This window comes from Numenius arquata, chromosome 23 (assembly GCF_964106895.1).
Source record: "Numenius arquata chromosome 23, bNumArq3.hap1.1, whole genome shotgun sequence".
In the NCBI taxonomy this organism is placed as follows: domain Eukaryota; kingdom Metazoa; phylum Chordata; class Aves; order Charadriiformes; family Scolopacidae; genus Numenius; species Numenius arquata.
The window spans coordinates 7,244,459-7,268,508 of NC_133598.1; the positions used below are offsets into that span (position 1 = coordinate 7,244,459).

A 24,050-nucleotide genomic window follows, 5' to 3' on the forward strand; every position below is an offset into this window, starting at 1 on the left:
GCGATGTGACCTCTATTTCTGGAAATTATTTTTGCATCCATTCTCTTGATCCACACCCTTGTGCATCGACCTGCTTTGCCTTCAGTTGATGCTGCTGGCTGCTCTTCCACACAACCCATGGTTGCCTGGGCTCTTCATTCGCCACTAGAGGCCACCCCCTGAGCACCAGCAGCAGAGCCTGAAAGTTCATGGACGAGTAGGGTCTGCAAGTTCCCGTAGGTGTGAGCTCTGCCCTTCATGTGTCGGACACAGCCTCCTGCAAACAGCTCGGAGCAGAACCTGCCTCGGGGGGAGTATGGGGGCCTGGCGTGCTGGATGGGCACCGCTCCTTTCTTTCCCTCTCCGGGTTCTCTGCTGCTGGCTGTGCTTCCCAGCTGCACAGCCCGTCCCTGGCTCTGTTCTGGGTTCTCTGGGTGGCAGCTGTTCAATGGGCTAAGAATTTCAAATGAGTCCCAGGAATTCAGATGCCAACTTCTCATTAAAATTAATAAAGCTGTGTTTTACGATCTGCCTGCTTTGGCAGCCCTCTCTCCTCCAAAATACCATGCAGAAATTGCTGAGATTCCTCAAACGTGCACAAGAGGCTGTTTTGAAAGGCCTGGGACAATACATTTAATTTCCTTTGATCTCTGAATTTTTTAGTCTCCAGAAGGCAAAGTTGGTGGTTTTTTCAGCTCTGGAAATGGCCTTTATCCATGGGGTGGGCTGCAATGGAACAGGCTGCTGTTGGTCTTCATGAAAAAAGTTGTTCCGATCAGTGGAGAAAGCTATACTATAATTTCTTTGAAATAATGACTATAAAAAAGCATATTAAAAAGCTGGACAGAAGCAAATGCAACTCCCAGAAGGTAGCTAATAACAAGAGACTGCTGGCTTTATTAGCACTGATTATTAGCACGGTGCTGAGGTCCCGCACTCTGGTCTGGGCTCATACTCAGCTGCTGGGGAGTTGTAGAGCTCAGCCTGTTGCTAAAAACCAAAGGCACAGCCCAGGATGCTCCAAGAAGATTATGATCTGCCCTGAATGCTCAGAAATTGTGCTTTAACTCTAAATTTCATTATCAGCTAGTGTAATGTCTCATCAGCTTTCCTGCCTGGAGGCGTGTGTTGGCGTGGCTTTGTATTTTCTTTCTAAGTGTTTGCACCTACAGGATGGAAGAAAAACCACACACAGGGTTCTGGTTGCATGAGACAGAGATGAAGTTTATTAGCGACATTTTCCTGATACAGAACAACCCGAGTAACAAACAGGTTGACTCCGTAAAGCAATAGCTGGGCTGCCAGCGCCTGAAGCCCCGAAGGTCCCAGGCAGAGGAGGTGCAGAGCGTGCGGGGAGGCGGGCGGCCCATCGGAGCAGCTCAGATGGGCCGTTGGGGACAGAGGACATCAGTGACATTGAGCAACTGCTCAGAGCATCTGTCTGTCCTCGGGAGCGGGGTGATGCAGAGCGTTTGGGCCAATTTCTGTTTGAGAGGTCACGCACTGTAGGATCCTCAATGTATATTCTTAGTCAAAAGATTTTCTTCCATACCCTGGTTAGAAATAAAGAAGCATTAATTTCTTCAGTTCTGGCACTGAATCTCTGAGACCCCGGTATTTCCCAGACAGAAAAGCACCTTGGATATGTGATAGGGGACTGTAAGCATTGCAAAAGCATAAAGGAAAACTTCAGGGTGGGGGAAAAGCAGCGTGTTTGTGAGGTTCTGCAAAGAATGGGAGAGATGAAAAATACCAGCTGGGGTTTTAACTACGTCATTAGCTGATGTCAGGAATAGAAATTGAATGTGTGTTTCTTAAGCCGAGTTGATCCTTTGCACACGAATAGGAAAGAATTTTTAATAAAAGTAAATCTGACACCTTTCAGAAAATGTCGTTTCTCCTCAGTACGGTTTGCCTCTGGAAGAGTATGTTGCTATAGGGTATAATTAGTAGGGGTGGGACTGAGAGAACAGCGTGACCACACAACAATTCTCACCTTGGCTTTCACCACCAGTCCTGCAGGACTGAGACTGGGAAGATGAAGAGTAAGAGTGGGAACTGCTGACGCCTCCTGAGACCCTTCCTCCTCCTCCTCCTCCAACAATGCTGCTGCAGCCGCCGCTTCCTCCTCCCATTCCTCCGCTTCCTCCTCCCATTCCTCCGCTTCCTCCTCCTATTCCTCCTCCGCAGCTTCCTCCGCCTATTCCTCCTCCCATTCCTCCGGAGGACATGCTGCCACCTCCATATCCACCACTCATGCTGCCACCTCCTCCTCTTCCTCCTCCAGAAGAGTAGCCACCGCCTCCTATTCTACCACCTCCCATGCCTCCTCCCATGCCTCCTCCCATTCCTCCAGATGGGATTCTGCAAAGAGAGAGAAAGAAGGAGAAAAAAAAAGTTAATCAAGTGCTTTTTGACCTCAGAAGGAAATCCATCTGCAGATACTGCACAGAAGCCTGCACTTCTCCAGTCTGTACTTCTTGTTAGAACCTGGCACGGATCAGCAAGACTAACTAATGCAGTACCAAAAATCAACCTCTCCTTCAACTTCAGATTGAATACAAGAGTTTTTGCTTTTCCCACATTCTGCTCAGATATTTCTTGCCAGATTTAGCATTGCTGCCTTGTCAGCATATGGTGGCTGAGGCTTTAGCTGTTCTTTGAGGCGCCGCTCACAGGCAGGAGCAGGCTCAGTGCACAAGGGACGCCAAAGTAGCTTGAAGTTTCCGAGAACTGTGCACTGTGGCTTTTATGAAGGTTTGGAAAACTATGGTCACTCTTCTGCTTATGGTCCTTTCCCAGGTGACTTCTGTCTGTCCAGTTCTGGCCATTTCTAAAGCCAGGGTAAAGGAGCCCTGGGTTCCCTCTCTAGCCCCAAATCAGTAGTTCAGAATTTCTGCCTTAATTTTTCCTCACACGATTTATATTCTGAGGAGGTTTGCCAAGAAATGTGCGGTACCTCACCCCTGGAAGAGGGTTGGTCTAGATGGCTGAGTTAGCCTCATGGCAGTATGAAATCTGTTTTGCAAATCTGTTCATTCCCCGTCTTTGTGACTAATCTGGCAGCCCCGGGTTTCACACAACGCTGGGCTCTGTTCCCAGTTTACATACACAATGTCTTGCTGTCCCTCCTCCAGCAGTGCCCGGTACTGAGCGATCTCCTGCTCCAGGCGGGTCTTGATGCCCAGGAGCATCTTGTACTCCTCGTTCTGACTCTCCATCTCGCAGCGGATACTGGCCAGCTCCTCCTCCAAGGGGCCGATCATGCCCTGGATCTGCTGCAGCTGCATGTTATAGCGACGTTCGGTGTCTTCCAAGTTGGATTGCAAAGAGTCTATCTGCAAATGGAAAACAAAATACAGTGTTTATGGGAATGTGGCAAGTGTAGCTCATTTTTTGTGGACAAATTGGAGATCTTCACAAACCAGGAAAAAGCGTATCTTTGAAGATAAGTAATCCAGTCTCTCATTCTCTACAGATGGAGTAATTTCTAGCTGTTTCTTTCATTCCAGCGACACATACAGCCAGTGTCACAGGTGAAGCAGAAGCAAATTCCTTTCCTTACCATGCTGATCTGCGACTGCAGCTCGATTTCCAGGCTTTGATATTCACGTCTCAGCTCAGAGATCTGTTGGTTGCTGGATTGTATCTCCTGGCCACTTGAGTGGACTTGTTGATTCACTTCTTCCATCTGAAAAATTCACATACAACATTGAGGCATTTTTGATAATAAGAAAACATTGTGAGGTTATCATAAAAGCATTGAGAAGGAAATTAATAAGAATAAAGAAAGATGCAGTGTAGACTGACTGTGTATATCCCCCCATGCCATCAGCTGACTCACTCTGGGTAACTCACTTTGCTGCTGGAACACAGATTCTACATCCTTTCCACGTAACCTTAATACCCCAGAACTGACCTGTTACAATAAACTGCTTAAAGCCATCTAAAGTTAATGTCCCTTAAATAATATAAGTTGCCTTTCCTCTGCTGGATGTAAATAGGTCCAGTTCTTTGTGAAAGATTTAGTAACCAAAAATCCCCTGTGCTTTACCTTGGTTTCATACCAGCTTTCCACCTCTCTCCGGTTGTTCTCAATAAGCCGTTCGTATTCACTACGCATTTCATTCAGTTTTTCCATCAGATTAATGCCAGGAGTAGCATTGACCTCCACATTGACATCTCCACCAGACTGTGTTTGCAGTCCTTTCATTTCCTGAAAAAAAAAACAAAACCCACCAGGTTCTCAAAGGGGGAAGGTGAGGAGAAATGTCCTAGTTTCAACTAAAGGGAAAGAAAGGGACACGAATCCTCACGCAGCCCTACTGCTCCTCTGCCCTCAGGACAGGGAACAGTTCTGCTCCTAAGCCAGGCTTCCTGGTGAACCACAGCCAGGCACCACACATGCAGTAACCCTGGCATTGTCTCCTCGGGGCCATAAGGAGCTCTACACAGTGTGCTCTTTGTGAAAATCCTTTTAGGCATTTTTCTTCTCAATGGGAAATACCATTGCAGACAGTATAAATATTTTCTTTTGGCTCCTCCCTATATTCTATCCAGGGGGCTCATACTCCTGAAAATCAGAGCCAGATTGTGTCACACTGGATGAGCAAAGCCAGCGGCCAAAATGTGGTTACTGCTAGTGTAAGAAATCCACAGGAAATTCTCTGAGTCTTGAGGTTTCATTAGTTATGCTTTTAAAGTGTGGAGAAACTTACCTCTTCGTGGTTCTTCTTCAGATAGATCAGCTCCTCTTTCAGGGACTCAAACTGTGTCTCCAGGTCAGACCTGGCTAGAGTCAGTTGATCCAAAAGTGGACGTAATCCATTAATATCACTTGCCACACTCTGGTGGAGAGTATATTCGGTTTCATATCTAAATGTGAGACAAAAAAGGTAATAAAAGTGCTGCCAGATCTCGTTGTTTATGATCTTGATTATGAACAGTTCCCATCAGTACATTTTTGGTCTTTAATCCCATTGCTCAGTTCTTAAAAGAAAGGACCTAATTCTCTTTCCGTCCCCAATAGGTTTGTTTGATTTGAGTAGAAATTCTCTCTATGAGATTTGTATTATGAGGATTATACTTATAAAGCTACATGCAAGGATGGAGGTGGAGGTCTTTAAATGGTGCCCTTCAGTAACTGGTCTGGAGAAAACCAACAATGAAAGACTAACACAAAATCATTCTCTAAATGCTTCCCCCAACAATTAGCTGTTCTGTCACTGGGGCCAAGAGGCTGTAGCATCCACAAAGATTCATTGGAATATGAACTTGTGGGGGGTAAAGGGTAAAGATGGAATGAGATGGGGAGGGAAAGACTCACTTCAGTCTGAAGTCATCCACCGTCATTCTGGTGTTGTCAATGTCAAGAAGGATCTTGTTAAGGTCCACATTTGCACCAACGATCTGAAAGGGAGAGGGAGATGTTCCTTGGTCAGTTGTCTTTCCATTCCGACACACAGAGGGAAGAAGTACTGCACAGAAACACATTTCAGAATGTCTTTCTGGTAATGCCAAGCCTGACATTACCTGACATCACGCTGCAGGAGCTATAGAGAGGAGTTTGTTGCTTCCAGTTAAAAGAAAGTGCCTTTGCTATCAATTTTGATTTACAAATATCCATTAAAAACACAATACCTTGTCGGAGAGAACAACTAAATAAACTCATATTCCAAAAGCAGTGGGAAGACATAATTACCATTGCACTTGGCAACAACCATATTCATGTAGGAGCTATGGGACTATTAAATGGCTGAGGCTAGAATTAGACTCAATGCACGTGTTGGCTCATCCTTCACAAAAAGCTGCACCAGTAGCACCACATCAGCAGGCAATGGTTATATGTCCCGTTCCAGAGAGTGAGGAACTAACAAGCAGGAGCAGAGTGTTGAAGGGAGCACTGGACAGGCCCCATAAGGGGTGCACTAGAGATGATGGGATGTGCCAGAATACACCCATCACCCACAGCAGAGAAAACCCAGTACTCAGCTTCCTGGCTAAAACAAAGGAGGGAATATATCGCCCAAACAGGGCTCTCATGTTGCAGGAGGCAGGTGCTGTTCTAATGAGAATCCATTCAAAGTTAGTCAAAGCACATCATACCTGGTTCTGCAGTTCTTCAATTGTTCTGTAGTATTGGCTGTAGTCCCTGATAGAAGTGGGACCTTGGTTTTTATACCACTCCCTGATCAGTTGTTCAAGTTGACTATTTTCCTCCTCCAAGCGTCGCACTTTATCCATGTACGAAGCCAGGCGATCGTTAAGGTTCTGCATGGTCAGCTTCTCGTTTGTGGAGAGCAAGCCGGCATCTTCACCAAACCCGATTCCACCAAAACTACCTCCACCATAGCCACCACCACTACCAAAGCTGCCACCACCAAAGCCACCACTGCCCCCGAAGCCACTAAATCCACCTCCGCTATATCCACCACCGCCAAAACCACCTCCACCAAGACAAGATCCATAACCACCTCCCATTCCTCCATAGCCACCTCCACCGGATCCAAATCCTCCTCCCATGCTGCCACAGCTCATTCCTCCTCCGTAGCTACCACCACTCATTCTCCCACCATAGCTGCTGCGGCTGATCCTTCCGCAGCTGCCACTGCTAAAGCCCCCTCCGTAGCTGTTCCTGGAAACTCCTCCACCATAGCTTCTCCCAGAAAAGCCTCCGCTTCCTCCAGAAGAGGTGTATTTTCTAGTGGACACTGAGGAGTATCCACCAGACTTACGTATTCCACAGCTGCTGCCCCCTCCACCACCTCCACCACCACCACTGCTAATTCTAATGGTACTGCTTGAAGATTTAGTGCCACAGCTCATAGTGACAGCAGATGACAGTCTAACCACAACCCGAAATTTAGGTGCACAGCCTGATAAGATTCAAGACTGCAAATTTTCATCCCCAGCTCTCTCTATTTATACTTTTGACAGTGGGTGTCACCACCAGGGTGTTTCCTTCTCCCAGGGCATTTACCAACCTTGTTGTTTGTGCCAAGAATAATTTGCTGAACAATATTTTTGTGCTGATATCTCAGGCAATCTGGCCCATTGCTGGGTTTGTGCTGTTTGTTTAAGACTGAACATCTCACTTCTTTTGGGTGGCATTCTTTTCATTTAGCCTTTTCTGGACCCTTTTGCCCCACGCGACCTGGACCTGCTTTACGATGGCAAAGGCACTTTCTACAGGACCCCGTTAAAGCTAATGCTGAGGGAACTGTGCAGAGAGAAGTTTTCTTCTCAGTTCTTCCCTAGAAGAAAGATGATGAGGCCCAAATCCTTCATGTTAGACATGCATTTAGTTGTTCGATTATTTATCTACTTTCTTTACTAAGATTTTTGGAGCTGCTGTTGTCAAAGACTATTGTTCTCTTCTGCTCTTTCATATTTTGTGCATTTAAGATCTACACTGCTTATATTCGTCTTCTCACTACACATGATAGTGCAAGAGTTCTATTGGTAGGACTGTACAAATAGTGTGTTTCCACTGCCCGACTTGGGTGTCCCTGCCATCACTCAGAGAACACATTTATTCATCTGGGAAATCTATTCCAAGCAATGCAGTGGGAGTCTTATTTAAAAATCAAAATCCTTCCTTTGTGAAGAAAGTGCTAATACAGCACACCATATAGATAAGTCCTAGAAATAAAAAAGAAACAAAATATTGGATTTTTTTCACCAAAGAGCTGTTGATTTAAAATAGTAGAAAGACTAAGAATACTTTAATTGTATTATAAAGTGACTTGGAGCACAATTAGAAGCTGCATTAATGCAGACAATGACCTATAAACTGCTGTGTGGGAAGACCTTTTATGGTATAATATTAAATTGCTCGTTCTCTCTATTGTTAGTGTGTCATATGTTACAGGTGGTAATTATATACGCTGCTCCTAAGGCAGAGATCCTTGAGACTCTAAAATAGTATCCTGAGAGAAAAGCTGAAAGGCTTTTTGCACAAATCAGTTGAAATCAGACCGTTGAGACCACAGAAGAAGTTACACCACACTTTGGTCTTGCACTGATGCCCAGAAGTTTGCCCAAGATGGACTTGGAAGTGGTTTCCATCCTCAAGTGCTGGATTTGATGCCAGAGCAGCGTGTCTGGAGGCAGAACTCCAGGGTTCTGAAAAGTCTGTAAGAAGAGTGTGAGTTTGGGCAGATGGCGCTGACTGACTCGGGCTCCAGATACCATCATCTACAAAAATACCTCCTTATAATGTTCCCTCTTCTCCTGGGTTCACAGGCACAAGCTCCTTTCCTCAGCACCCGCTTACCTCTGTTCTTACACTGCAGCTTCCGTGAGAAATTCACACCTTATTCTTCAGTACGGTGGAGACTGCATTCGTACGAACAGCCCGTCCCCACCGCTTAGTGCCAACAACAGCGAAACCGCCAGCGTTTGGGGTCTGGCTGTGGATGGCCCCAGGCTGTTGGAGTTTGCTGGGGAGAAAGGGCTCGTTTCTGCAGTGACAGTTCTGCTCCGTGTCACTGAAACCTCTCCAGTGCCTTTCCTCTGCTCTGCTTACTGACCCTCTGGTGCCTGTGAGGTGTTCGTGAAATGTAGTCATCTCCCCCTAAAGCCGAGGTGTGGGGAACACGGAGGGGCACCCCGAGGGGCTGTCACTGCTGTCACTGCTGTCCTTGTCTCAGCATCCTCCCAAGGGCCTCTCGTGGTTCATTGCAGAGCAGCAGCTCACCTGGATTTGGAAGTTGGTTTGAATGTTGCTGCTGTTTATTATATATTATATATATTATTATATATCATTGCTGCTGTCAGTCTCCATGTGCACGATTCTTTCACAAACTCTATTTCTGCCTCTTAACTTCTGGTCTTTTTTATGTTAAATTAAGGTTTATTTAACATTTTCTGGCTGACTCCGTTGTCCTGTCCTTTGCACTGTGCTTTTGCCAGCGTTGCTTTATTGCTGCTTATGCAACCTCTTTCCAAAGCGCTCTGATTTTATCTTGCTATTCAATACACTCAGTGGCTCAAAGATGATGAAAGATTTCAAGCAGGTTGATGATGGGATAATTCCTCCTGGATTCCCAGCTAGAAGAGGGCAGTGTCACCTCAGCAGCATAAACACGGTTTCTGGGCTTCTGCCTGCTGTTATTGGGGCTGAGAGATGTGATTTACTGTATTTACTATATGCAAAATGCTTTTTCCTTTTAGTGTTGTTTTGCCTTTGTGTCTGGGCAACATCCTTTTGGTCAATGGGGGCCCTTTTTCACAAATTCCACTCCGGGAGGTAACACTCGGTATCACATTCCAGTTTCCATTGGCGATTCTGGTGATGCTTTTCATAGACAAGCTGGAACAATCTGTGGGCTTTTTAGTGACAGTGAGCAAAAAGTCTCTGGAATTATTAAAACAAGAGTAAAAACATTTGCTAAAAGAGTCTCTTAGTCTATGTACTTTTCAAGAACATACAGTGTTTCCTATTTTATTTATAGGTTGTTTTTTTCTATACATACTTGTTCACAGCAGGGACTTGTCCATACTGGGAGGTTCTTCTGAAAGGGGCATATCTTATTGTACGCTGGGAAAATACTTTAAAAAATAAAAGCCATGAAAGAAAAGACAGACTCAAGCCATTGAGGGTGGAGAACTTCATATAGCCCCAGCACTTCATTTGAGTTCTGTATTATTCCCATGACTTACGTATACAGGAGGAACACTCATTAAAGATTTTGCCTTTAGATCTTTGGTAGCTTTTAAGTCACGTGCTCACAGGATGTTCCTTTTTTTTTTTTTTCTTTAGTGTTGCTATTACTGCATTTTTGTTACTAGTTCAGTCTCAGTGCATTTTAGAACAATCCTGCTGGCTCTGAGGATATGGCATATTCTTAACAGCTTAACATCTTCCCTTGTGGTATTTTTTTTCACAGTCACTGTGTTCTCAAAAATGTCCTGTGTCTCTTCGGACTGCAATACCAAGGGGCCTGAAAAACACAGGTGAACTGTGAGTGCTGCATCCCCTTGTAAATTTGCATGCATTGAATTCCCTCCTGGCACATTTAATTTATTGATTATTAAATATTTAACTGTGCAAATATTTACAAACCAGAGCAGATCCCTTCTGTCGACAGGATTAATTTTTCCTTTCTGAGCTCATTTAAAGACTCTTCAAAATTTTTTGTTCTCTGGTGCGTTCCCATAATGTGTTGTATGGACGATGTGAAGTTTATAATTTACGGAATTACCTAAAAGGAACCGGCGACTTTAGTACCTTTTCCCATCTCTTTCCTGTAAATGATGCACGGTTTAACCATGGGTGGGTCTGTGTCCATATGGCATCACTGTGCTCTGTAACTGCTGGTTCCAGATGGGACCAGAATGGGGACGTTTATTCCCCAGCCACCTGCAGAGTCTCGGAGTGTCTGACACCGAGGGCTGCTCCGTGTCAGCTCATCACACGCCACACTTCAAGCGCAGCCGACATTCTTTCCTTCTCCCTGTTATTGTTTTCCCTTTAATCTGTCCCTGGTGATAGGGATCAGAGTGACGGCCTGGCATGGGGATGAAGACAGACTTGGGGAGCAGCCCACGCTGCTCTATGGTGGAGCAGAACCGGGAGACTTTTACACCAGGCTGGAGCTGCTGCATCCGAAACAGACCTGGAGAAAAAGTATTGTCACTTCTCTGTCTGCGCACTGAAAAATGAAAGCATTTCCCCTTAATTCAATGACATTCTGATGCCCTGCCTCAGGCAAACGCTACGGGGATCTGGGCCCTGCTTGACTGTCCACAGAGTGAATTGTTACCACAAAAACCCAGCACCTGAAGCGAACGACTGGCTGAGCAGCCTGTGTGACCCCCTCAGAGTGGTGAAGAAGCCCCACTGGGACATCGGTGTTGGGATGGGTGGGTTCCAGAGAGATTTGCCAGTTCCTTTCTTCCCCCCCAACTGCGCGGTGAAATGACACACTGCACTGTGCTAGTTCTGTAGCCCATGAATAGATCTGTGCAGCGTTTGACAATTAATAGGGCAGACAATTAATGCTAAACAAAAGAGAGATCAGCAGAATATATGCATAGGCAATTTTGAAATTACACCTATGCCTTCAGCTGGACCAATGAAGTGCTCTGGGAGCACCGAAGCCAAACACTCAGGAGTGTGTGCACATTTATTTTTGCCCAAGGTGGTTCTGAAGGTCTTGTTCCAACACGTACCACAATTTCTTCTCAGAGCACTAATTGGAGCAGCAGATAAGTATCCGAATTGCAAAAGTTTGTGCTCATAAAATTAAAGCCTATTATGCTGATTAATGCCTGACAAAATGCTGCAAAAAAAAAGTGTGAGGTTCTTCTCACTGCTCTTAATATCACTGGAGTCCTATTTAAGCACACCCTGAGCTTTGAGACCCGACACGACAATATTTGTATTTCTTACTCCTGCTTTGCAGTAGTTTTGGTTTTCAAGCTCTGTTCCTCCATAGAAGTTTTTTTGCATCATTGTTGTTATTACAAGCCTGCTCTCTCAGTTAGAAAATGCCAGTGATAACCCAGCTGCAGATTTTATACATACAAAATGGAAAAAGGAGAGAATACTTAAACTGGCACTTTCTTCCAGGGTATGGTGAGAAACCCTCTACATTCAGCCATCTTTTTGTCTGTAACGAGCACTGATGCCATGGTTACACAGGTATTTTTTTAAGCTTATTGGTGGTTTATATTTATTTTGTCACATACTGTAACGTGTAGCAAATAAACTGTATCATGGAGCTTATTTACATTCTAGCTGCAGACTCAATGTCGTGCAAGGAACGTTGTAAGTACACCTTGATGAGAAAGGGACAGGCTTTAGGTACGGAAGAAGACAGAGTAGTAAAAGTAGTAATAGTAATATTATATTATTTATTGCAATTGCTCAGAAATTTTTACTTATTTCTGGGTGTGATTCTAACACAGCAACGTAAGCAAGTAAAGCAGCCGCAGAGCCGCGCAGCGCATCGCCCCGTGCTGCATCCTCACGCCGGTGCTCGTGCCGCAGGGCTGGTTTCTCCGCACAGAGCTGCCCCATGGCCGTGGGGGCTCCCCTTCCCACACCTCAAACTCTCCGGGTTTCATTCTGCTTTGCTCTCATGAGGATGTGTTTCAGTGGGGCTTCTTCACGGTTTGATGCGTAGATGGTAGATAATTAGATAACTGGCAGTAAAAGTGCTAAAAGGGAGTTATGCTTTTGGAAAGAAGGGCAGGATCCAGGGTCCCAGAGCTGCTGGGATGGTGCAGAGCAGAGAGCTCCAGCACAGACGGCTCCTCCATCAACACTGCCTTTGCCTGTCAGGTGAGAGACATCAGGCCATGTTTATCTGTAAAATAGGCCTTCATGAAGGTCAGCCAGTTCCTCAGGCCCCCATAGAGACCCTAGTCAGAAAAAAGAATTCTTCCTAGATTTTTTTTTCTTTTCAAATCCTGATCACGTTGGCCGAGAGCCTGCACAAAGCGATGCGGTGAGTCACTGGCACAGATCCGCCTGGAACTCGGGCGCTCAGGAGTCCCGTTCCCACGGTCTCCCACTCGGTCTGTTTCTCAACCTCATCCAGTGGGTGATGCCTTCCTCAGAGTGAAAAAACAAGACTCGTGACGGTAAAACAGGAGAGAAAAACTTATGGCAGTGATACTCGCCTCTGGTGCCCTCTGTTTGTGTTGGTGGATGAGTGGAGAAGTGCAAGGGATAAAGAACGTATTAGAGAACAGGTGTCGTGTGAGAAACCCTCTGATTTATCCTCCAGTGAAACTCCCCGAACAGCTCACTCCAGCGGTTCAGCCCATAGAAGTCGTGCTTACGCAGAGCCCTCACTTTCTTTAGCCCCAGCAGAAGGGAAAAGCACCGTGAGGGATTCGATAGAGGAACCCTCTGGCCCATTAACACCCGGGCATAAAGAGGGAAACACGGCTGTAATTCAGACAAAGAGGAGAAGTTCCATCTCTGTCTTTTAGGGCATTTGCTCCCTTGCTGCTGTGAGCAGACCCTCTGCTGTGTGATCTCCAGGCAGCCCTTAAAATTCCTTTGGGAATCTTTTCTCTGGGATATCTTTTATTTTTGCTCTCAGCATTCCTCTGAGCTTTGTAAAATCACATCCTGAATATGAACAATTTGTCGGTCTGCTTTGTAAAATGTGTACCTGTCCATAGTTAGACCTGAGACGTGCCCTGGAGTGGAGATGCTGTACAGCCCCCCGACAGCGAGGCAGGGCTTCCATCGGCAAAACTCGCTGGTGAGTTCCGTCTGTCAGACCCTGTGCGTGCAGTTTGGCTCACATCCACCTTTGGGAATGGATTCCACAGCACAGACAGCTACTGCCACAAAGCAGGGGTATCCTGGTGCTCAGCTTTTGTCCAGTTGTTACCCAGTGTGTACCCAGGCAGGTACCACTCAAAATGTGTTCGTTTTGGGTAATTAACGGTACGTGATTTGAGCTCTGCACTCAGGGCTGTTTTGGCACTGGGAGCTGAAAATTTCCAACTTTCCATTCCATGATAAAAGAGTTTCATAATGCATTTTAGTGACTACTTAGGAAGAGGGTTTTTAAGAAGTTTTCTAGGGAATAGTCAGTTCCTTAACCCCCCCCTCTTTCCCTGATAGGTAGGGCTCAGTATCTGTAACCGACTCAAACAAAAATGTCCACTAAAGGAAATTTCTCCCAGACGTGGCTTTCTGGTTGCATCAGAGAGAAGCAAAGGTTTATTAGCACTTATTTTGTTTGAGGGGTTTTTTTCCTTTTTTTTTTTTTTCACAAGAACACCGATCACGGTAGAGATTAACTCAGGTAACAGTGATTAGGCACAGAAATTCAGGTGGAAGAAGCAGGTAGGACACCCAGAGAGATCTGATGGTCCCCAGAGTGACCAGCGGTGAATAACTGAAGCAGTGTTTGCTCTTGCTGCCGGCAGAGACGTGATGGGACACGCTCGGTGCAGCCGTGCTTGGTCCGAAGGCCCAGGGGGAAGGTCCCGCAGTGGGAGATGCTGGGTTTGCCCATCACTCCTCAGACTTTCTAAGACTCCCTGTTGAAAGATGAAGGGAAGCAAGTGTTTCTGTGAAGAAGTGTTATCTTGTTCAGCATTTTCCCTCTTTTTGTTACTTCATAGCTACAGCCTGTGCAGTTCTCAGTGGACTAGACTTTTCCCCCAGCACTCTGGAAAGGTTAGAACAGTGTCAGGCTTCACATAAATCAAATACAGATGAACTTAGAATCTGTATTTATGTGTGTAGAGGTATTTAAACAAATTTGTAAAAGTTAAAGTAGGATGGTGCATAATATATTTTAATCTTGCCTACCAAGCACCAGGATACGTAGGAGCGTTGCAACTCAGACAGGATGTTTGATCAAAGCAGCCAATTTTCACAGAGGAGTTTGCAAAGCCTGTTATTTTTGAAAACTAGATCTTATCTACACCAAATCTCACCAAAAAATCTTACTCATTACACAAAAGCCTTTTGAATTCACTGCCTTTGTTCTCAGCAGCAGGAGAGTCTCTGGACAGTGCTCTTACTTTCTGTATCAGTGGCTTCAGGGCTTTTGGTCTATGGCCAAAACCTTCATCCCAGCTCTCAGTCTGCGATGGGAAGCAGCCTGTTTGTGAGACAGACTACACTTTTCAGTAAGATTAATATCCCTGTTACTTCCTTGATATGAAGGAATAAATGGAAGCTTCATAGCAGGATCGTTTTCCATATTTTTCTTAAAAAGTCAGAGGTGGAAGAGAATCTTTCTAAAAATTATAACTTCCTGTTAATTTTCAACATTTTCAGGCATTTATCTGAGGTGCTGTCAGGACCCGAGACCTTACCCCGTCTTATTGTCTTTATGGCTTCAGACACCTCCTCCATTGTGGCTCCTCTCTCCAGTGTTTTATTCCCTTCCAGGCAGAGCTTCATGTTTTCAGCATCTCCTGGAACCACAGCCGTGAGATCAGACGTGGAAAAGACCCTTGGGTCACTCCCCATCTTCTGCTGCTTCAGGATTTTGCAGCTAATACCCTTTATATTTTAAATGTCATGACTATTCCAAATATTTTACCTTCTTTAGCCATTTTGCCCCCTTAATACCAGTTACATTTCTAACATTTGGCTTCATTCTGAAACTACTGACTTCCCTGGTTCCCTCTTTGCTTTGGATTGGGCATTATTTTTCCATTTCCCCCTTTATTTCCTCCCTCTACACATCTGATACAAGTCCTTGTAACATCCCCTTCTCTCAAGTCACTTGTGCAAGTATGACCACGTTGGTGCGTTACTGAATAAGAACAAATGTCAGAGTGGACTTAAAACACAAATGGGAAAAAATAGCAAAAATATCTGCAGATTTCCAAATAATGCAGGAAGTTGTCATGTCCTTTCCTGTCGTTCAGAGAAGAAAGTTAAGGGAAGGATGTACTCTCTTATTCCAGTTGTTACCTTGGCTTTCACAAGAGGTGCCAGAGTGGGACTGGGAAGATGAAGAGTGGGAGAGGCAGGATTTGCCCCCTCCTCCTCCACCACTGCCACCTCCTCCACCTGAAGTTTTACCGCAGGATCCACCTCCTGCTCCTCCTCTGCTGCCTCCTCCTCCGCTTCCGGAGGAGGAACTTCTCCCATAGGATCCTCCAGTTTTTCCTCCGCTGCTTCCTCCACCTGAGGACCAGCTGCTTCCTCCTCCACTGCTTCCTCTTCCAGAAGACCAGGTACTTCCTCCATGACCTCCTCCTCCTGAGGATCCTCCACCAGCTCCTCCCTGAGAGGTGCTGTAACGAGGAAAGGGGGTGTGTGTGTAAGATTTATAGGAACATGGGCAGTGTCCGGTGTCCTATGGGCTGTGTCCAGGCCACTTTCTGACTCCCTCGTGCAACTGAGAATGTAACATTTCTAAATGTTTTCATGATAAGTACAGAATAATACAGCTGTGTACACTGCCAGCTAAGATTTAGATTCCATGTGAATTCCTGTGATTGTAGTAAATATGTTGATGAGAAATCAATTGCACTAGTTCCTAATACAAATACTGCCGCTTTCATCTGCTGACATAGACAGCATGTTAATTAATCTGAACGTACGTACCTAATATCATGGTGTCCCTCCTGCAGCAGTGCCCGGTACTGAGCGATCTCCTGCTCCAGGCGGGTCTTGATGCCCAGGAGCATCTTGTACTCCTCGTTCTGACTCTCCATCTCGCAGCGGATACTGGCCAGCTCCTCCTCCAAGGGGCCAATCATGCCCTGGATCTGCTGCAGCTGCATGTTATAGCGACGTTCGGTGTCTTCCAAGTTGGATTGCAAAGAGTCTATCTGCAAATGGAAAACAAAATACAGTGTTTATGGGAATGTGGTGGGATTAGATCGTTCCTATGTCCCAAATGAGAAAAATGTTAGATGGTGTCAGATGTGCCAAGCGTCTCCATGAAGCTCTAGCTGATCTCCTCTCCCAGCAACTCCCCCGTCCTTTGCCTATCAGCAGCAGGGGTTACCTACCATGCTGATCTGCGACTGCAGCTCGATTTCCAGGCTCTGATAGTCACGTCTCAGCACAGAGATCTGTTTGTTGCTGGATTCCACTTCCTGGCCACTTGAGTGGACTTGTTGACTCACTTCCTCCATCTGAAAAATTCACATACAATGTCAGAAAATTCACAGACACTGTCATCAGGGTAGTTTATCGTGGAAGCATCTGGCAACACGAGTTGAGGCAGGGCCACTTGTAGTTTGAGGGTGTTTAAATTTGCTTCCATGGCTCTGCCAGTGTGCCTCCAGCCCACTTGTGATTTCCTTTATTTTAATCAAAGGGATTCGACCATTATAGCCTAAAAGCAATGGATGTTTTGTTGTCGTTCAAAATGCAATTCATCTACAGGACGTTCTTACCAAAGTTGGTATTGTTTTGCTTTTGTGATGTGAACATTCAAACTGTAACCATTTACCTTGCTTTCATACCACCTCTCAACCTCTTCACGGTTTTTCTTAATAATATTTTCATATTCTTGTCTCATATCATTCAGCTTTTTCAGCAGATCCTCTCCTGGAGCAGCGTTCACCTCCACATTCACGTCACCGTTGGACTGGGTTTGCAGCGATTTCATTTCCTGCAGAGGAAACCCAGGGACAAGGCAAATAAACAAAAATGATGAAATTACTTTGTGAAAGAGTTTTTGAAGTCAGTTCGCTTGCTCTGATGTCATAAACCATCCTGGATCCTTTCCATAACATGTATATGTGTGTTGGGGTTTTTTCTTGTTGCCATTATTTGGCCTTGGCTCCCCAGTCCTCGCGTGCTGGGAGGGACGGTGCCCAGCGGTGCCTGTCCCGGGCCCTGGCTGAGCTGCCACACGTGGGGAGAGCCCAGGAGACTACTCAGAGCAGAGGACGGTGCCTGCGAGACCTGCCCATGTTTCCCATACCATAAATGTTCTTGTGTTCCTCTGCAGATTGCATTTCAAGCATCTGGCTCTTACCTCCTCATGGTTCTTCTTGAGGTCAATCATCTCCTCCTTTAGAGACTCAAATTGCATTTCCAGGTCAGACCTGTTCAGGGTCAGATTATCCAACAAGGGTCGCAGGCTGTTAATGTCGGCCTCCACGTTCTGCCGGAGACCACGCTCTGTCTCGTACCTGCGCCAAGGACAGAGCAGAATGGTCAGCCCTGGTCTGGGCTTTCAGCCCTTCTCCTACTGACTTCATTTCTGAAAAGATTCACGTATTCCAGTATCTCTGTGTCTGCTTTTGCGTCTATGCTTAGCATCTCTCAGCCAGCAGAATTATCAGATCAGCGGCCACTACTTAAAAGTTTAATATTAATATTAAAACATATTCTGTGGTCTTTTCAATTGTCTCTTCTTACTGTAGACTTTGTGCAGGTTTCATCTATCTGTTTCATCTGACTTTCAGTGAGAGAAAATCACAATTTTTCTTTCTGTAAAAATAAAGCTTATTTTAAGCTTTGACTCCGCAGCCATTGGGATTGCTCCCATCAAAGATCATTCTATAAATAGTGAAGAATTTTTAAGTCTTACATATTATTTCAGTTGTGCTGCTGTGGAACCAGGAGGAGCCTTAGTACAAATCTATGAAACTAAGTTGAGGAAAGTAGGAGAAAAGAAATGAGTGCCTGGAAAAGGGGAATAGATATTTACTTTATCCTGAAGTCTTCTGCAGTCATCCTTGTGTTGTCCAGGTCCAGGAGTACTCTGTTGGTTTCCACAGCCGCAGTCACAAGCTAGAAGAGAAGACGATATGCTGAGGAAAATTTTCCCTGTGAATCTCTCAGGTTTGCACAAGGGACAGAAAAGTCTGTCAATGCTTAAGCTTCTCTAAGAAAGAACGTCCTACCTGATTTTGAAGTTCTTCAATTTTGCCGTAATAGTGGCTGTAGTCCTTTGTACCAGTAGGACCTTGCTTCTGGTACCACTCCCTGATTAATTGTTCAAGCTGAGCATTTTCCCTTTCCAGATTTCTGACCGTGTTCATGTAAGAAGCCAGGCGTTCGTTGAGGCTCTGCATGGTCAGCTTCTCGTCGTTGGAGAGAATTCCCACATTCCCTCCGTGAAAGCCACCACTGCCAAAGCTGCCACCACTGAAACTACCACCAGCTCCTCCAAAGCTTCCTCTATAACCACCACCAAACCCGCTCCCACCTGAGCCAAAGCCTACTCCGGTGCTGCCACAGCCTATTCCCCCTCCATAGCCACCACCACTCATTCCCCCTCCGTAATACCCCCCACTCATTCCTCCTCCATAACTGCTGCGCCTCATCCTTCCGTAGCTGCCACCGCTGGCTCCCCCACCATGGCAGCTCCTGGAACTTCCTCCGCCGCAACTGCCCCCAGCCATGCTGCCACCACCACTTGTCCTGGAAGTGATTCTTCTTGAGGAGGCAGAGGAATGCTGGCTGCCCCCTCCACTGCCACCGCTGCTCCCTCGCAGGCAGCTCTTGGAGGTCTGTTTGGAGCCACAGCTCATTGTGGCGGCAGCGATTGATTCAGGTTAAAACTCAAAGCTGGTCCTACAGTTGTTGTGGAATCATAGCTCCAACTTCCACCCTGCCCGTGCTGCCTTTATACCCAAGACAATGGGTGTCACCGCCAAGGGAGCACCTTCTCTCCATGGGCACGTGCGAGCCGTAGGTTTTACGCCAGGGGTAATTTGCCAAAGGGAGATGTTTGACGGTGTCAGGAAGCTTAGCCCATACTCAAAGTGTTCACGACCGTTTGTTTATTAATACAAAACATGTAATTTCTGTTGGGTGGCTCTGAATTAGGTAGATGGAGCGATCTAGTCCACTGACTTACAGTCATTTGCATTAAACTCAGCCCACTCACCTCCTCCTGTTCACATCGCAGCACAACAATAAACTCTCACGGTATGGGACAGTAAGGAATGGTACCGTCTCTATCCTAATGTAGTCATTCCTCACACTCTTTCCCCTTTCGGGTATTTGTCAAGGAATCCCAGCTGATTTTTTTATGCTTAAGGGATATTTGAATAGGTTGTGGTTTATGGTTATCTTATGCTGTATGCTTCTTATTTTTAGTCCTTTATTGCTTCATGTCTTTTGAAATCCTCTCACAGGATGTATTTTGCAGGCACACGGAACTGCTCTCACATCCTTGTAATTTCTCATAAAAACGTAGCAAACATTGGCAATTATGTTTTATAATATTGTATAAATTGTATAAAACAATTGTTTTATAAATAACAATTCAATTATGAACAATTGTATGACAACAACTGGAAAATAGCTCTGTGTGAGACTGTAAGGAAAGGAGGTGTGACAGGTTGTTGCATGGAATAGCTCTTCATGCGCTCCGACCAGATGCGGGCACGGGATGGTGGCGAGATCCTGGCTCTGGGGGAGTCCCTCTTGTCGTGTCTGTGAATATGGGGGCAATGTTCTCACTCCTGGGGGGGTTTCAGAACGTCGGTCAGGATGTTTGCCCTCTGCAGCGCAAACACAAACCTACTTACTCAGAGGAGAAAGGTTAAGTTCCTGATTTGGGGATTAAGTCAATAAGCTGTACATCAAACCAGCGTTTTCCCATCAGTTTTGTTTTCCGTCCATGGACACAGCATGACCAAACGTAGGGAACATTTGCTATGTTGGATCTTCTTCTAAGATTGTGTCTTTTTCAGATACACAGCAGTTCGGCTGAGCGTCTGTCTCCTGAGCTCCTACAGCAACCTGAGCCTCAAACATTCCACGTTTCTTTCCGGCCCCCTTTCCCAGGCACAGGGGCTGCGGAATCGGGGGCTGGTGCTGTCGCGGTGCGTAGGCTGGGCTGGTCCTGTGACACCCGGCTTCTGGCACAGATTCCCGTGTTATTCCTGTCCCTTGTTGATTGTTGCTAATTTAGAGGTTTGTTTGTCATGGCTCATAGCAAGTGTTTGTGGAAACATCTTTTTATAAACACTCCTCCCAGCACACCCTCCCACGCCGCAGGACACGCCTGAGGTTTCTGCTGCTGCTGCCCTTCATCTCCGAAATGACCCAGGACACAAGGCCCTCTCAGGCTTCCAGAAATTTAAATGGTTGACTCCAAAACTCAGTGGAGTCTGAGCCATAATTTTAGCTTCTTCCAGTGAGAAATCCTTTGCTCTCAAAGTGCACAAAATTCTCTTCTGTACTGACAGCTGCTTTGGCTCCTGGAACCATTGGGTTACGTTCCCTTTAGCTGTTGGCTTCCAGTTGCTGACACCCGTGTTTTAAGGACATGGATACGTTTCTGTGTTGTTCTGTGTAATTCTGCAGAAGGGTACGGTTTGGGGGTTGGGGTTTTTTTCCGGAAAGGTGTTTATTACATCTTTTGTGTGAGTCAGTCCTTTCAGGTGGACTAAGCTTCGTGTCTCCTGTTCACAAAAAGAACATTTGGATGGTTTGAGTATCAGTGCGGATGCTCGTGTGCAACATGCTTCACAGCTTCACGTTTAATACATGAAAGGATGATTTATTGCCATTTTTTCCTGAGAATTCCTGCAGGCCATATACCTCAAGAGTGAAGATTAGCTCCTTAAAACAGCAAGGTGATGTTTAAAACACAGGACTTGTTTTGAAACAGATTTTTTTTTTTCTTTTTTTGCACTGGGCATCACTAACAGAGGGAGCGTAGAGTCAGAGGGTAGTGTCAGAGTGTACCCTCAGAGTGTACAGTCAGAGCGTACCCTCAGAGTGTACTGTCAGAGCGTACCCTCAGAGTGTACCCTCAGAGTGTACAGTCAGAGCGTACCCTCAGAGTGTACTGTCAGAGCATACCCTCAGAGTCTACAGTCAGAGTGTACCCTCAGAGTGTACAGTCAGAGCGTACCCTCAGAGTCTACAGTCAGAGTGTACCCTCAGAGTGTACAGTCAGAGCGTACCCTCAGAGTCTACAGTCAGAGCGTACCCTCAGAGTCGATCGTTTGATGGCGCTCAGGAAAACCCACCCGTGCATGATTGACACGCTTCAGGTCACAGAGAGGAGGGGGTGGAGGAGGAGGAGGAAGATGCCCTGGAGGCAGATGACACCATAGTTGTTTGCAATGGGGCCTCTTCCCTTTTCCTGTGATGAAACTGTTACCGGCTCCTGCCCAGAACGGGGTGGGGGGGATGTGGGGGGGTTGTGGGGGGGTGGACTGAGGCTCACCCGGTGCGGGCAGGAATGCACCCACTGAGCGTAAATGGCAGAATTACGCTGTGCTCCGCAGTAACACAGACAGTAACACAGACTGAACGCGGGCTCTGGGAGAGGACAGAGCCCTTTCCTTTTGGGGGGGCGGCAGCAGCGTGGGGTGAGGCTGGAACGGCCCCCGTGGAGGGCTGGGGCGATGGCATGGGGACACAGGGACGGGGTGTGGGCTGAGCGCACGCCAGCTCCTGTGAGCTCCCCTGGCACCTCCTTCTTAGCTCTGTGATAACAGCCTGCTGTGTTTGGAAGAAACTGCACGTTTTGGGGGTGCGAGTGGGCCGTTACCAGCCCGTGTCTGTGCCCCACTGGTGGGGAACCCTCGCCCACCCTTCCTGCCGCTGGTCACCTCATCTCGGGAAAATTCAGTTGTCTTATGTTGGTGCACAGAGAAAAGCTATGGAAGATCTATCTGGGGAACATGACTCATTCTCATAATAACACATTATAAATTAACTGCCATTATATAATCATCAAGCAATTTTATTAACAGCAGGTAACCCCATAGAACAATATTTCCCCATAGTAAAGGAGAAACCCGGTCCCTGCAGTATGACTGTGTTGGAGGGAGAGCACTGGGTGTTCTCAGGGTGTGCACAGCTCCTCCTGCACCGAGGGTCACCGCCTGACACTGACCGTGGAACTGCTTCCTCTCCACTGAAATTCAAATGATGGGTTTTTTTCCTGATAAAAAGCTAGGTGTTTGAAAACTGAACAATCTGAGAAAATTTCATCCAGATTAGTTGGAACATATTAGGGCTCAATGTTGTTTGTTAGTTTAATAGTGCATTGAGTGAGAGTTCTAAACAAAAAGTCATTCCCAGCTAACGATTCCCAGGGGTTTGCTCTGTAATGAGGGCACACAGCACTCCAGAACCTTTTTTTCCTACTAACTTGGCCGTTCGTGCCTGGCAGCAGTTCCGTCCACATTGAAAGGGTTGTCAATACCGACTATTTCCAGTGAAAAGTTTCATTTTCTCTAAATGCCTTTTTGTAATTAGAAATACTTGTGTCAAAAACCCGTGCCCCATCCTTCTCCTGGCAGGGGGACACTCAGCCAGAGGACTTTGGTTTGTCCCACAGCAGTTTGTACAACTGTTGTGAACCCCCGGTGTTTTTAGCATTACTCAGTGGAAGAGTACGCTTTCTTTCTCCCTATTTAAATTTATGGCCACATCTCATAAAATAAAGCGGTGTGTTTTTAGAACTCGGTGAAATTCTGTGAAAACCACCTGGATACGATCATTCCCCACGTGCCAAAAGTGAAGGTCGTTAAAATACCTGTTTTGAAGTGAGGGAGTAGGTCCCCGCCTCTCCTGCACTCCTCTGCAAGGCAGGGTGTAATCTTGGCATCTGCCCACACCCCACCATGTGTGGTCACGGGGAGTATCCCTGGAACGTGTCCCCCTCGTTGCATCTGATGGCGCTAACACGGGCCATTCACCCAGCGGGCAGTGCTGGGGGAGCTGCTGCCCGCCCCGGGAGGGTGGCCAGTGGTCTCCAATCCAGCAAACATCTCTCCTCTAGCAAATAAACTAGTTCTCGCATACATTATACCTGATCTGTTACTCACTCGTTATTGCAGAGACTGGTGCTGATGAAACATTAAAGGGCACCTTCAAAAGATCCACCACCCAATGGAACGATGGTGATTATGATAGGAGCAGTAATTAGGTGAGTCAGAGCTGTAAGAGAAGCTCAGAGCACAAACCCTTTGGTTGGGAACTTTGGCATTTTGGGTCCAAACAGCCCCTTGCAGAGCTGCCTCTGGGGTCTCAGCTGATGCTACTTCATTGGCAGGGTCTTTGTCAGCAAAGGGCCATTGTAAGGCAGTTACAGCCCCACAGAGAGCCCGGGTGTCACTGTGTCCTGCCTAACGACACGGGGCAAAGCATTCCAGTGCCGTTCGAAAGCAGTAAACAGGTATCGGCACATTGCTGCAGTGAGTTTCAGCCTGGCGTCCCTTCTGTGCACGTAACACATGGAGGAAGGCAGCTGGGGGGTCTTCGAAGAGGTGGGGGGGAGGCCTGTGTCACCTCCTGTGACAGTCCCACATCAGAATCAGGTCATGCCAACCTCCCCACGGACCGTTGAATACAGGTGAGGGAGCTGGAGCGCGATGTTGGGGCTGATGGCTTGTTCCCGTGTTCTCAGCCAGCAGGGTCTCCCCAGCACGCACAGGGACACTGCTTCATCTCTGTAGCTGGGGATTTCTGCTGGAAGAAGATCAGCCGAGCGACGAGAGCCGGGTTTGCTGCCGCCTCTGCCCTGGGCACCCTGCAGCGGTGTGGGTGAGAGGCGGGTGCCCTCTAGAGAGCAGGCTGCAGAGGTGGCCCAGGACAGTGCTGTACTCTCCTCCTGCAGCTCCCGGTGTCCCAGGCACTGAAGCACAAAATGCTCCGTGTGGTGGGCACAGGGCCGGGCAGCGGCAGGAGGGGA

General features: G+C 46.7%; 2 protein-coding genes across 2 annotated transcripts; both read right to left on the minus strand.

Annotated features, from left to right (window-relative positions):
- Positions 1 to 1,184: 1,184 nt before the first annotated feature.
- On the minus strand, positions 1,185 to 6,804 carry LOC141474681 (uncharacterized). The gene is made up of 8 exons (XM_074162696.1): positions 6,085 to 6,804; positions 5,306 to 5,388; positions 4,698 to 4,854; positions 4,034 to 4,195; positions 3,545 to 3,670; positions 3,091 to 3,317; positions 1,976 to 2,343; positions 1,185 to 1,532 (listed from the first exon to the last, which is right to left on the minus strand). Exons 1-8 carry the CDS (start codon positions 6,802 to 6,804, stop codon positions 1,507 to 1,509), a joined length of 1,869 nt encoding a protein of 622 aa, XP_074018797.1. The 3' UTR covers positions 1,185 to 1,506.
- Positions 6,805 to 12,389: 5,585 nt separating this feature from the next.
- LOC141474979 (keratin, type I cytoskeletal 19-like) lies at positions 12,390 to 18,915 on the minus strand. Its single transcript, XM_074163079.1, has 9 exons — positions 18,286 to 18,915; positions 18,090 to 18,172; positions 17,412 to 17,568; positions 16,881 to 17,042; positions 16,435 to 16,560; positions 16,025 to 16,251; positions 15,386 to 15,711; positions 14,779 to 14,880; positions 12,390 to 12,541 (listed from the first exon to the last, which is right to left on the minus strand). Exons 1-9 carry the CDS (start codon positions 18,913 to 18,915, stop codon positions 12,390 to 12,392), a joined length of 1,965 nt encoding a protein of 654 aa, XP_074019180.1.
- Between the last annotated feature and the right edge of the window lie 5,135 nt (positions 18,916 to 24,050).